Here is a 13,985-nt window from a genome sequence, read left to right on the forward strand (position 1 = left end):
GGAGAACCCCTCCGCACATTCGAGATCTCCGTTGGAGAATTACTGGATCGCAGCGAAAAATCTCACTGTCAGTATTGTCTACTGTAAACAACACCTCAGGGATGCTAACGAGCATCACAGCTATGATCTTTCAGTCAAAGCAGGATGAAGTTGTATCCGCTTGTACTTCACTGTTCATGGCAGTGGAGCAGCGACTTTCTGATCGAAACGACGCTTCAGACCTCTGCCTCCTTACTACGGTCAGTGATGAATGTAGTCTGGCATTCTGATGCTGAGAGGTGTAACGTGTAGCTTACATCTGGCGATATGGATGTGTTAGCACTACAGACGGATGCCGGACATCGTCTTCTAGCACGATACCGCAGGACACAGAACAGTAGAGATCTGGATCAATCCATAGAACACTTTGAACGCGCCTCGGATCTTATCCCCGTGGATTATCCCTACCGCCCTGCAGCATTGTTCAATCTAGCCACCGCAAAGTCCATTAGTTGTCAAGTTGATAGAAGACGCCTCAACTTTGACACGCCTATTTCTCTTTTTCAAGAGGTACTTGATTTGCGTCCCATTGGCGATCCAGACCAACCCACCACCCAACTGCATCTTGCCATTTCTCTGGTCTCTCGGTTCGCAAAACGGGGATCTCAAACGGATGCCTGACACTGCTAAAGAGTCATTGAGCGAAGTGCTCGACGTCTGCCACCCCAACAGTCACGTGTACAGAGCAGCTTTAATTGCAATGGAAACATGCACCGTATATCGTGATGGAAGCACTAATGGAAATGATCTTGGGGAGGAGTGGCCCGCCGCATCTATGCTTCCGCTACCATTTCATCAACTTGCTGATCGAGCAGAGCGGTGTTTGGAGAGAGATGAACCCCATGACTTAGATGAATTAATAACACTTCATTATGATGCACTGGGATATTATAAAACCGGACATGCTCACCGAGGGCAGTTGCTATGTAATCTGGCTTTAATGCTGGGTTTCCGCTTCGACCACCGAGGCAACAACAATGACTTGGATGAGGCTATCGCACTTTCCAGGGAAGCGTTGGCCTTGTTCCCGGTCGGTCACGCGGATCGGTGCACGTCATTAAATAACCTCGCAAAGCTACTCTCCTCCCGATTTGACCACCGAGGCAATGGCGAAGACTTGGATGAGGCTATCACACTTGAAAAGGAAGCGCTGGCCTTGCGTCCGGTCGGTCATACAGATCGGTTCATTTCATTAAATAATCTCGCGAAGCAATTCTTCTCCCGCTTTACGTACCAAGGCAACAACGAAGACTTGGATGGGGCCATCGCACTTGAGAGGGAAGCGCTGGCCTCGCTCCCGATCGGTCACACAGATCGGTCCGCATCATCAGATGGCCCTGCAGATCACCTCTTCTTCCGCTTTGACGACAGAGGGAACGACGAAGATTTGGATGAGACTATCGCACTTTTTCGCGAAGCGCTGGCTTTATGCCCAGTCGGTCACGCAGATCGGTCCAAGTCATCAAATAACCTTGCGAATGGACTCTCCGCCCGCTTTGAGCACCGAGGCAACGACGAAGACTTGGATGAGGCTATCGCTCTTCACAGGGAAGCGCTGGCCTTGCGCCCGGTTGGTCACACAGATCGGCCCACGTCATTAAATGACCTCGCGGATGCCCTCTCCTTCCGCTTTGACCACCGAGGCAATGAAGAAGACTTGGATGAGACTATTGCACTTTTTCGCGAAGCGCTGACCTTGCTCCCGGTCGGTGACACATATCGATCTCAGTCATTAAATAACCTCGCAAAGCTACTCTCCTTCCGCTTCCACCGAGGCAACGACGAAGATGTGGATGAGGTCATCGCACTATTTCACGAAGGGCTGGCTTTGTGCCCGGTGGGTCACACAGATCGGTCCAAGTCATTGGATAACCTCGCGAATGGACTGTCCGCCCGCTTCGAGCAACGAGGCAACGACGAAGACTTAGATGAAGCTATCGCACTTAACAGGGAAGCGCTAGCATTGCGCCCGGTCGGTCACACAGATCGGTCCGCGTCATTAAATGACCTCGCCAATGACCTCTCCTTCCGCTTTCTCCACTGGAGTAACAGCGAAGACTTGGATGAGGCTATCGCTCTTCACAGGGAAGCGCTGGCCTTGCGCCCGGTCGGTCACACAGATTGGTCCGGGTCATTAAATAACCTTGCGAATGGACTCTCCTCCCGCTTTGATAACCGAGGCAATGACGAAGACTTGGATGAGGCTATCGCACTTGACAGGGAAACGCTGTCCTTACTCCCGATCGGTCACACGAATCGGTCCAAGTCATTAAATAACCTTGCGAATCGACTGTTCTCCCGTTTTCACTACCGAGGCAATGATGAGGACTTAGATGAGGCTATCGCACTTGATAGGGAAGCGCTGGCCTTGCGCCCGGTTGGTCACACAGATCGGTCCGGGTCATTAAATAACCTCGCGAACGACCTCTCCTATCGCTTTGAGCACCGAGGCAACGACGAAGACTTGTATGAGGCCATTGCACTTCACAGGGAAGCGTTGGCCTTGCGCCCAGTCGGTCACACATATCGTTCCGAGTCATTAAATAACCTCGCGGCTCAACTTTCTACCTGCTTCGAGCACCGAGGCAACGAGGAATACTTGGATGAGGCCATCGCACATTTTCGCGAAGTGCTGGCCTTGCGCCCAGTCGGTCACACAGATCGATCTGGGTCATTAAACAACCTCGCGAATGGACTCTCCTCCCGCTTTGAGCACAAAGGCAACGATGAAGACTTGGATGAGGCTATCGCACTTGACAAAGAAGCGCTGGCCTTGCGTCCAGTCGGCCACCCAGGTTGTCCCAAGTCATTAAATAACCTCGCGCAAACACTCTCCTCCCGCTTCCACCACCAACACAACACAGAAGACCTCGCTGAGTCGCGAGAGAACCTACTTTGTGCATCGACTCTATTGACGCAACATGATCCTCGTCAATTACTAGTCAATCGATCGCTAGCTCATGTCCATCTGTCATTCCATCGTTTAAGTCTTGACGACATTGGCGCAGGTGAAGATACTGATAATATTAATGTTGCCATGCATAATTTCAAGGTAGCAGCAAATGTTGTCTCTGGAGGCTCGCTATCCCGCCTGCGAGTCAGTCTAGACTGGGTTCACCATGCTGATGAATACAGACATGCCACTCAACTGGAGGCTTATGCGACTTCCATGCAACTTCTGGACACTTACATGTCTACGACGGCTTCAGTTTCATCTCGACATGACGTCATGGACTTCCCGAGTACACTTGCCGTTGATGCTGCATCGTGCGCTCTCCGCAGTGGTGATGTGCATCGCGCTGTTGAGTTGTTGGAACAGGGCAGGACCATCATCTGGACCCAGATGAGACGACTCCGCACCCCTCTTGACAGTCTCCAAACTCGCAACGATGATGTATTGGCCCTGATGAAGAGATTCAGGGAGCTCAGCTCTCTCCTCGATAAACCTCCCGCGAATCATTCAGAAGTAACTCCAAGGGTCGATATAGAAGCTGAAGAATCCCGGTACAGACATCTAGTGAAAGAGTGGAATGGAGTTGTAGAGAAGATCCGGAAGATCGAAGGATTTTCTCGCTTCCTCCTTTCCCTTGTTCTCAGATCTTCAGGATGCAGCCCATCGTGGGCCTATCATCGTGCTCATCGCGAGCAAGTTGTCGTGCCATGCCATCATCATCGCGCACCAGCTACCTCCAACCAGCATTCAACTCCCTATCAATTTTGAGAAACTTCTGAGATTGGTGCGCAAACTCCAACAGGCAGTTGAAAAGAGGCTGGTCCTAAGGGGAACCAAACAGCGCTGATAAAAGCTTTGAGAGAGTTGTGGGATGTCGTCGTCTGCCCAGTGGTCGAGATTCTGGACGGATTTGCACGACGAGGTTCCCGAATATGGTGGTGCCCGACGTCTATCCTCAATTTCGTGCCGTTGCATGCTGCTGGCGAGTACAGGGCAAAGGGAAAGTTCCTTTCGCAGCAGTATGTTTCCTCATACACGCCATCGCTCACCGCGTTGATCAAGGCTCGCGGAAGTCATGACAGGTCCCCATCTGTGCCCTTCGTTGGCATTGGTCAGGATTTCCCAGCCGGTGCCTCATTCACTTTGGATGCTGTGGAGCCTGAGCTGGAATTGGTGCGGAGACTCTTACCCCCTCCCCCAATTGTTTCCTTCTCCAAGATAACCAGCGTTGATGCAACGAAATCGAGAGCACTGTGCGCATTGCGAGACAATACGTGGCTCCATCTCGCGTGCCACGGCACGCAGAAAATTGATGAACCCTTCAAGTCCGCCTTTCTGATGCGCGATCAACCACTTTCGCTTCTCGACATCACGCAAACGGATCTGTCTCGGCATGAATTCGCATTTCTTTCTGCTTGTGAAACCGCGGTCGGTGACCATGATACTCCTGACGAAGTGATACACCTGGCAGCTGGCCTGCAATTCGCTGTGGTAGGAGAGCGTCATTGGGACATTATGGAAGGTCAACGATAGTACCGTGCAGCGCTTAGTGGAGGCATTCTACATAAACTTTTGCGGGGATGGCACGATGAATTCCAAACGAGCTGCCCGGGCGTTGCACCGAGCGGTCCAGTCGTTAGCCTGTGACAAGGACATTCCCTTGGACCAGCGCATAGTGTTCGTGCATATTGGCATCTGATCAATTCTGTATGTCCTCCCACCTTTTCGACATGAGATGATCTGACGACTTGGCGTGTAGCATCCAGTCATAGCCACGCACGACCTGTCACTTACCAAGGACTTCGATATTCCAGACTTTGATATTGTATTCCCTCACGATATGTACACCTGATTTTGACTTTTTTTATTTTTATTTTTCACCTTGTTGCCTCGCCGGAGCCAGATGCGCTCGCACCTGTGCACTGAAGTACTGATGATTTGTAGGTAAGAATGAAGTTGCAGAACACTGGTGTAGCAAGACACAATTTGCGATGGACGTGATATCCGCGTGTCTGAATTGCGTGAGGTACTGCCACCCATCATCACACTGAAATCCGTTCATGCCGAGGAGTTTGGTCCTGGCAGATAGATAGACCATAGAGAAATAAAAATATGTTCTCTGTTCGAATAGATCCTGGTTGTGAGATGGTTGAGAATCACTTTGTTATCCATTAATGATTTCACTTCTAGATCACACATATCACCTGGTCACCGTGCGTCCAGAGTAAGATGCAGACTGAGGCAGAGACATCCTATTTTCAACGTTAATCCTGTTAAAAAAGACAACAATCGGTTGTTCCTTTGCCGAGTCCTGAGGTCATCGATTCATCAATGAGTCAGTTACGGCTCATCCAACCACCTTGGAAGCCTGGAAGGGCACGATTCCGGTCGTCTTCCAGCATCAGTGTCTTCTTGGTCGACATGTTTACTGCACGCCAGTATAGAATACACATGCATGCTTCCGGGTCTAGGTGTGAAATTGGTACTATGGTATGCAAACTCTATAATTCATAAGTAAGCTCGCTGCAAGAGCTGGACCTGCTCGTCCTTGCTCAACCCCATGCGACCTCTCCAATGGCGAGGACAAATAGGTATTTCGTCAGTGTTGCGCGGACATACTGGTAATGCCAAAATAGCATCTAGAATGTCTGGAACATTCTCGGGCTCTACTTCACCTAGCCTGTATAATTAATATCAGATAAACTCATACGCCATAACACACTATCAGCAGGCATCAAACATACCATTCTCCGTGCGGGTACACAAGAAGATTTGCTGCATATCTAGGATGGTGGATGAGCGATTGGACACGGTGAGTTGGATGCGAAGTGTGCATACTTATGCCCTCCGATATGCGCCACTTCTGCAAGCTTTATGCAAGTACTGGGATCACTTGGATCTGCATCTCTGCGCTTGCGGAGCTCATCCCTTATGGCTTGGGCAACTGCTCCTCCAGTGTCTCCGCACCGACAATCTCGCGCACCATGAGTACAAACATATAAATGCACATCATCTGAATTCGAGAGTGCAGCACCAGAGACACCCTCAGCATGCACCCTCAATTTTTCTCCCACCTCCTCGATGTTGTCCATAGACACAGTAGCCTCGAGCTTTCCCCGCGGATACGCAAACGCTGTCAGATGATATTCCTGTTTGTCTTCCTCCCCAGGTGGTCGTGCACAAACAGATTTCTGGTCCTCAGACCACGAAAAATTGACAGACCCACCCCATTTAGCAGTGCGTAGAAGGAGTGCGCGCTGAACGGGGGTTGCGTACTTGGCAGGATACTCGCTGGGCGGCTGTGGGGTATGTAAGAAGATGTAGCATCGGTGTGGAGAGGCTGTGCCAGCGAGCTCCGATGTGGATCCAGCGGTGGTGCTTAGCGACCGCACGAGCGTTTTGAGTGAACGGAAAGCTGGCATATAGAGGACGAAGAAGCACTGATCACGAAGTGATGAACTGACTGCGGGGAGTGATGATCACACACGTGACCGACGCGATTGGAAGTTCCCACACTGTCAATTTAACGATGTGTTACGAATCATGACAGTCCTGCTAGGACGGTACAATCAGACCAACCAACTCTACTGAATGTAGACCTTGGCCATGTGAGGGTCTTTCTGGCATTGCCGTGAACGTGCTTCTAATTTCAATGTCACTCCTACTGATTCTACTACCCAAATCTGTGTTACATGTCCGCAGCATTTGACTTCATCTTGAATGTGGTTAGTATGTGATTAGCTTGTTAAATATATTGCCACGATCCATTACCTGAATTTCTCGAGCTTTTTCAACAGCCACGTTGGCGATATTCCTGACACTCGTTTCGAAAATGAGAATATACAAGCTATACCATGGATTCCTCATCTTTTGGATTGATCTGATGCCTCCCTATCTGCAATACTAACGCCACTAAACACACGACAAGTGATCCAGCAAAACCTGCGGCACCACGCGTCCATTGACTTTCAGTTTTAAAGACCAAATTGCCAAAGCCGGCAGCAAAATATAGTAAGCTATTGCGAAGGTTCAGCATCAAAGCTCTGCATGCGGTAACAGGAATGCTTACGCCCACATTAACAGTCCATATGGTAAGCTATACGTTATGGCTAGCGCTTCTGTGCCGAAGAAAGACTGTTCTACGTATGTCAAAAGTGAGACCTGTCCTCTGAGTTAGCCCTTAATAGAACGACGAGATTTAATTGGTTCTCGTACAGCTCTCTCACAATCCCTCTTCTGGTTTTGACGAACCAGGAGAAGTACGAGGAGGACAACTGCAATGCTGCAAACCACTGACATATAGCTCAGTAATCCGGCGGTGTCTTGCACAGATGGAATTGCAAGAAAGGCTATGTTGGCATTGAGGATGACAGTTGCCTGGCATAAGCCGTAAATATTGCTGACTCCACATGTTTTAATTACGATTTACCGAAAGCGCCAATCCAGTCCATTCGTCATTAAGTTTGTCGATGAATTGATCCCAGAGGACGCGATTAATGATCCTATCAACCCATATCATCTTCAGATCGGCTTGGTGGGTACGAGGGACGCCAAAGAGCAGGAAGGAGGCAACGATGAACAAGAGCGACCGATGATCATGGTCCTTGAAGTAGATTGTCTGGTCTGAATCCAGCCTTGCACCGGGCTGTCCACAGAAATTGAAGAACTTTGCTTTGACTACTGTAATATTAGCGAATGCCAGTAGAGTCTTTGATTGCGCACTGAATTCAGACATAAATCGAGCTGAAAGAGAATAGTTCAACATATTTCGGGAAGCATATCGTCCAGAATGAAAACACACCCACAACACATCTCGTGTGCGCAAATTGACCATCGAGGGTTCCTGGCATAAAAATATCAGTAATCTGAATCATGTTCGCAACAATTTACCGGTACTACCTTCGATGTTCATAACGAGGTCCAGCATCTTCTCCAACTCGTCTTTCTCGAATGGAGCAACACACGTCACAGAAGTAATGGTCACTGTGAGATTCATAAACATCAATGTCTCGTTCAAACAGATGCAATGTGATAACGGAGATCACCAGCTGCAGCATGCATAATCATTTGTTTTAGTTCCTCAAGAGCAACCGGCGTCACACGATTTTCATGTGGAAACAATTCGCAATGAGTCCTTGAAGTTGTTTGAGTTGTATCAAATCCACACGAATAGCTGACATGATATCAGAAACTGACCCTGGTCGCCAAAAGTAATCAACGTACCTGAATCTCACCAGTACTGAGCTTCAATGGCGTATTCTGAAGTCGTGCATATAAGCAAACAGAAAAATACAGGAAAGTCAAAAGTCACATACTGATATGACCCATGTTCCTCACTCGCCTGATGTTCTCGAACAAGGTTTCTGCGTCAAAACGTTCTAGCCAGAAGATGCACCGCGTGTCTTGTTCAACGAAATAGTAACCACAGGTGTTCTCATCTATATCCTCTATGACTAATTCGGTCTTGCTGGTGATATCTATATTCGAGTTGGTCTGTGCATCGTTATATAGCTGATCTGCGAATGCCTCGATTGCATGGAGGGTTGAGGGCTTTGACAAGTCGGCATCAGTATATATGCGCTGCCGCCTTGGTTAATTGTTGTGTAGAGTGCTGAACCTCAACCTACCCGAGCGCTGTCATAGTAATACAAAGCACCTTCAGGGTGTACAAGTGGTGCCCATCGACTAGAGGGTGGTGTGCTTGGCGTCGTCAGCTCACGATACTCCAACTGCGGAAAAAGTACATACTCCTCGAACACCTTGTTCCCTGGCTCGATAAGAACGCGGTCCTTGGTCTGGGGTCTAGGTCATGATTGAGAATCAAAAAAGGAGGCTGAAAGCGCCTCATACCAACTCACATCGTTCGTTTCCTCTCGTATCGATTCACATCAGATGCTGGAATAGGCCTCGCCTTGCGTGTCGATGCAGTAGATGGTGATGTTGTGAATGACAATGCAGATATGCCAGAACTGGAGGGATTAGTGTTACTCGGTGCGGGGCATACACCGCTTGCTGTAGCGACCGAAGTTGCACTAGCAGAAGGTACCGGAGGTAAAGGTGTGGCCGGTGGGGTTAGCGAGCCTCCACTGGCAGGACTACTGACTGTGATATGAGGTACTGTTCTGTTAACGAGTGACAACCTTAGCATTGCCTTGCTGTTTTAGAGTATTGACTGGGTAAGACATACTGTGGCAGCGCAGACAGAGGATAGCTTGTTGGCAAAGTCGCAGAAGACCCCTGGGGCCTTAATCACGGCGAAGATGAACATGATTGAATTAGTACAAAGAATAGAACAACACGTTACAGACGAACCGGCGTGTCCTAAAGTAGTCAAAGATGGTGCTTAGCCCCCCTCTAGCACGGCTTCGTAAATTGGATCGAGAAGACATTGAAATCAACCTGGATCAGTATTCAAGGGGATAGAAAGTTTTCCCAGCCTGAAGCTGAGCACCAAGCGCCGAAGCTTGAAGAGCCGAACAGCCTCCACCCACGTGTAGTATCCGTTCTGATTCCCGGTGATCGATTGATCCGCTGAGTACCGTCATCCGCGTCGCCGTGAACAACGCAAACTTTTGGACGCCATCCGTTACCTGAAAAATGGGATCATTGAAGCTCATTCGGTGACTTGGTCGCATTTCTGGTCAAATTGTCGTATTATTTCCTGACAGCGGTCTCCCATATTGAAGAAGGATAGTGCATCCCCCTTTTCAAGTCGACGAACAGACGAATTTTCGAGACCCTTGGAGTTGCTTCGGAATTTGGCTTATTGCAGTGCTGCCGCTGCAGCGCGCGTACTACGACAACCGTGTGATGGACACACGGCTGGGTGAGTGACAAAGCATGTCGTCAGCCAATCATCTAATCACCCCAACCGCCTTGTATATAAACAGCTACCTGTGTTCAACATCTACCTCCCAATTTTCTGCTCCTTTCTTGTTGCATTTATTTATTCCAGCACCATGGGTTTCTTCTCAAAATCATTCAACCCAGTCACCGATCTCCCAGACTTGTCCGGTAAAGTCATACTTATCACTGGTGGAAAGTGAGTATCCCACTCATGACTCGACGGATTTTATTCACACAACTGCTTTGCAGCGCGGGTATCGGCTACTCAACTGTGAAACACCTGGCGCGTCGTGGTGCTAAGGTGTACATGGCCGCACGCAACCAAACCAGGGCAGAGGAGGCGATCGGGAAACTGAAAGCAGAAGGGTTAGGTCCTGGGAATGGTGATGTTATCTGGCTGGAACTTGATTTGAAGGACCCTCGAAATGCGAAGAAAGCGGCGGAGGAGTTTATGAAGCGGGAGAAGAGATTGGATGTTCTCAGTCAGCATATATTTTCGTTCGTTCATGATTTCGGAATGCTGAATGCATCACAGTTCACAATGCTGCAGTGTAAGCCGTTCAGCTCCTATGGGCATGATTGATGCTAAATGCCGTATAGGCTGCTTGAGGACTATGCCATAACACCGGATGGTAGGCCTCAGTCTTTTTCTGTGAAGATATGCACTTACACAACATCGCAGGAGTCCAGGAGATAGTGATGGTCAAGTGCGTCTTCCAACAAAAAACAACATGTACAAAGTATTCATCTATATTCATTCCAGCGTTATCAGTCATATCGTCCTGACACGTACTCTTCAACCGCTGCTGGACCAGACCGCAGCAGAACCAAATTCAGACGTCCGCATAGTCGTCGTATGTGAATCTACCTTACCGCATGCGTCCCGAAAACTCACGATTCCATACTACCATCTAGGTCGCTTCAGAGGGTCACCGGTTGGTATCAGGGGAATCTCATTTCCGCAACCTTGATGATTTCAACAAGGAGTTCAAGAGTTCGCTTTCCCCCAGCTTCGCGCGGTATTGTACGTAGGTCGTTCATTGGTATCTTCTGTCTCACAATATCCCTTCACCAGGCATGTCGAAACTCATGAATATACTCTACGCTTTTGAACTTCAACGACACCTTACCGCTGCTGGTTCTCCTATTACCGTCATCGCCATTCACCCTGGAACAGTCAACACTTTCTCCCATAAACCGCCCCTAGCTAACTTCGAGTTCATCGTCAAGCCCATTCTGTCCCTCTTCTTTGTACATCCAGACGAGGGTGCATATAACTCTGCGTTTGCAGCTGCTTCAGAAGAAGTGGCTAAGCAGCGCGAGAAATACAAGGGTATGTATTTAATGCCGGTAGGCAAGCTAAAAGAGCCGACTAAGGTGGCAAGGGATGAGGGGCTTGCAAAGGAGCTTTGGGATACTGTGGATAGGTTTTTGGAGGAGAAGGGGATTTGAACAAAGTCTTGTTTTATTGACGAGCTGGTATTGATGCATGACGGACAGCCGCACCTCTAAGAGGTATCGAACGGACAAAGACGCTGATCTTATCACCAAATTACGATGGAACAATTGTTCCTGTTGATATGTTATCATGTACCGTTGGTGCCCATCCAGACTGCGTTTTTCCTCTCTCTTTGTTTAGTGCGTCATTGTATCATGTCTTACATATTATTGTATGTCATTCTTGGCCCTCAGTCTGTTGCATTAATGTCGAAAATCGAATCTCTGAAATCTCTAGAAAGTGCATATCGAAAGGGGAAGCAGGCAAGATCTGTTTCAAAACGAGCATGTGCAGGAAAATTGAGCTTCCAGGCTGCTACGTAGGACAGCAAGATGTCTTCAGATCATGGTAAACAGCACAAAGAACGGTAAGCATCTGCATAAGTGAGCCAGAGCGTGCTCAGCACGCAACCTTTCTTCGAGCCTATTAAGATCAAAATTTTAAATGCTGCAATGATTCTGCACATACTTGAGCGTTATAGGCAGAACTTGGCAGAACCATGTTCTGCCAGTGTGGCAGGTGGCAGAATTAACGAAAAGTTTTGACGGCACTCCAAGTGTGCTCAGAGTAGGATCTCCCTTCATGAACCTACTTTCGACAAGTGAATTGAGAAGACGGCCTCCAGAATTGGACAATGTAGAGAGCCTGCAGCTGTAGTACATCTTGTTTTGTACATTCTGCGCGGGAGGTTCTGCTATCTACCTGGCAGTGCCAGTTCTGCCGACAATACTGCGCAGCGTTCCTCAATTGCAAGGTCTGCTAAAATTAGCCTACACGTGCGCGAAATAGATTTACCTACGGTGTCCGGCACAGATTACACGCGTTCGTCATCGTTTACAACTTTGAGAACATACTGCTGATAGTTCGGCATGTTCTGGAGGCTAAACATGGTTGCAACGTGTCACGAGCTTGTTCAGCTGACTCGGAATTCTACAGAATGAATGAAGAAGTTCAGCAACCAAGAAAACACTCCAACGATAGCACTGATAAGGTCAGCGGGCTGATCTCGTGACGGGCCACCTCGGAAAGGGCATGCGTATTAATTCTGACCGAATTATTGCACTTGGAAAATCTGGAAATGTTAATATAGTTGCAATGTTGATTGTGAATTCGTCGTCGAAAACAGGCGAGCTCGCTCCGGCCAAGGAAACTACTCTGACGAGATTTGGCAGTAATAGCATAGGGGAGTCAGCGTTCAATTCATTTGATACTGTATTTGTTATGATTTTCTAGCCTTGCGAGTCATGGTATCACCAATTGCCTAGATACTCTCTAGTCAGATGATCTGCAAGCTGCCAATGAAAGAATACTTACCAATAGCACTATTACGCTCTCTTAATCATTATCATCGCCATCGGCCATTCAATGTCTACTTCATCATGTCCTTCCACGGCCCTCCCATCCTCCCGCTCGACACTCTCCTTGAGATCTTTCCAGAACCGAACTGCAACATCTCCACGCGGGTTCTCCTCATCTGTAGGGTTGTGCTGACGGAACGTGTGCAACGAGCTCCACGTATTGAGATAAGATAGCAGGCCATCCCACGTCATCTTCTTGTGCATGATCACAGAGCGTGGGGAAGGGAGGGATGGGTAGTAGTCGCCTGCAATGCATTAGTGCAGTGTCACGTAACGATAGGTCTAAGACAGACCTGTGAAGAAGACTCTCTCGAAATCACTGAACGCGCCAGGTACAACTTCATTGCCATCTGGAATTTCAATCAAGTGGTTCTCTAAAATTGAACGGCCGGGTTGCTGCCAGTATGGACCAACGCTGTTCAGTGGGTCAATGCCTTGGCTATAATCATTGATTTTCTGTGTGAGTGACGGATAGCGGGCGAAGCGGAACTCGGAATAAATCTAAGTCAAACAGATGTTAATAGTGACTGGACAAGTAATGGCTCGGAGATACACACCCAGAATGCAGCACTGCCATTCTTCCTCAGCACTCTTGCGAGCTCAGGCCACATTTTGTTCCAATCGAACCAATGGCCTGCCTGGGCTACAGCACGCGGACATGATGAATAAACAGTGCTGTAGAGCTTATCCTGTCTAACACACGCACCGGCAATAACTAGATCCACACTGCTATCCTCCAAGAATGTTAGACTCTCTGCGCTCGCCTGTATGTACTCAAATTTCCCAGTGTTCTCTAGCGTGTTCTTGGGGGTATCTTGAGCAACTTCAATCATCTTAGAACTTGGGTCGACGCCAGTGACGCGCTTGAAGGGTGTGAGCTCGACTGTTGCTTGACCTTAAATCCAAAATCATCAACAGTAGGTCAATAGTCCAAGCCCTCTAAACCGAGCACAGATAGAACGGACCCGTCCCACAACCAAGGTCGACTGCTTTATCCCATCTTGCACCCTCATTGCGTTCGTGGTACCGGAATATGAAGTCAAACAGGGACCTAGGGTAGGTTGGCCTGAAAGTGGCATAGATGGTGGTGTCGAAAGAGGATTTAGCAAAAGTCGCCATTGCAGAGGCAGCGAGTGTTCACGCGGTCGATAATAAGGCCTAAGGACTATTCATGAAGACGCATGGGGAATATAAATGCCCCAAAGAACGTGTCAGATGGTCTTGAAACGGGTCGATGTAAACATGTCCGTCGGTGCTATCGGAAGTAAGTACTACTAGTACTTTGTCATTC

General features: G+C 48.6%; 5 protein-coding genes across 5 annotated transcripts; 2 read left to right on the forward strand and 3 right to left on the reverse strand.

Annotated features, from left to right (window-relative positions):
• Positions 1 to 739: 739 nt before the first annotated feature.
• Positions 740 to 4,636, forward strand: EDB93DRAFT_1274004 (TPR-like protein; the record flags this gene model as incomplete). Its single annotated transcript, XM_041454374.1, has 2 exons — positions 740 to 3,657; positions 3,853 to 4,636. 2 exons carry the CDS (start codon positions 740 to 742, stop codon positions 4,523 to 4,525), a joined length of 3,591 nt encoding a protein of 1,196 aa, XP_041308872.1. The 3' UTR covers positions 4,526 to 4,636.
• Positions 4,637 to 5,500: 864 nt separating this feature from the next.
• On the reverse strand, positions 5,501 to 6,414 carry EDB93DRAFT_1083173 (Sucrase/ferredoxin-like-domain-containing protein; the record flags this gene model as incomplete). Its single annotated transcript, XM_041445745.1, has 3 exons — positions 5,501 to 5,672; positions 5,737 to 5,775; positions 5,831 to 6,414. 3 exons carry the CDS (start codon positions 6,412 to 6,414, stop codon positions 5,501 to 5,503), a joined length of 795 nt encoding a protein of 264 aa, XP_041308873.1.
• Positions 6,415 to 6,579: 165 nt separating this feature from the next.
• Positions 6,580 to 9,820, reverse strand: EDB93DRAFT_1274012 (uncharacterized protein). Its single transcript, XM_041454375.1, has 13 exons — positions 9,305 to 9,820; positions 9,180 to 9,236; positions 8,851 to 9,114; positions 8,620 to 8,794; positions 8,308 to 8,572; positions 8,227 to 8,251; positions 8,038 to 8,165; positions 7,892 to 7,975; positions 7,794 to 7,835; positions 7,422 to 7,735; positions 7,208 to 7,369; positions 7,062 to 7,153; positions 6,580 to 7,008 (listed from the first exon to the last, which is right to left on the reverse strand). Exons 1-13 carry the CDS (start codon positions 9,379 to 9,381, stop codon positions 6,840 to 6,842), a joined length of 1,854 nt encoding a protein of 617 aa, XP_041308874.1. The 5' UTR covers positions 9,382 to 9,820; the 3' UTR covers positions 6,580 to 6,839.
• On the forward strand, positions 9,575 to 11,753 carry EDB93DRAFT_264900 (NAD(P)-binding protein). The gene is made up of 9 exons (XM_041455896.1): positions 9,575 to 9,818; positions 9,883 to 10,034; positions 10,088 to 10,320; positions 10,374 to 10,389; positions 10,439 to 10,470; positions 10,521 to 10,545; positions 10,602 to 10,692; positions 10,754 to 10,862; positions 10,914 to 11,753. Exons 2-9 carry the CDS (start codon positions 9,952 to 9,954, stop codon positions 11,288 to 11,290), a joined length of 966 nt encoding a protein of 321 aa, XP_041308875.1. The 5' UTR covers positions 9,575 to 9,818; positions 9,883 to 9,951; the 3' UTR covers positions 11,291 to 11,753.
• Positions 11,754 to 12,317: 564 nt separating this feature from the next.
• On the reverse strand, positions 12,318 to 13,953 carry EDB93DRAFT_1138449 (S-adenosyl-L-methionine-dependent methyltransferase). Its single transcript, XM_041449227.1, has 6 exons — positions 13,660 to 13,953; positions 13,401 to 13,589; positions 13,252 to 13,337; positions 12,988 to 13,195; positions 12,651 to 12,939; positions 12,318 to 12,597 (listed from the first exon to the last, which is right to left on the reverse strand). Exons 1-5 carry the CDS (start codon positions 13,811 to 13,813, stop codon positions 12,662 to 12,664), a joined length of 915 nt encoding a protein of 304 aa, XP_041308876.1. The 5' UTR covers positions 13,814 to 13,953; the 3' UTR covers positions 12,318 to 12,597; positions 12,651 to 12,661.
• Between the last annotated feature and the right edge of the window lie 32 nt (positions 13,954 to 13,985).

The sequence above is a fragment of the Suillus bovinus genome, assembly GCF_016758785.1.
Source record: "Suillus bovinus strain UH-Sbo-P2 chromosome Unknown EDB93scaffold_19, whole genome shotgun sequence".
Classification (NCBI taxonomy): Eukaryota; Fungi; Basidiomycota; class Agaricomycetes; order Boletales; family Suillaceae; genus Suillus; species Suillus bovinus.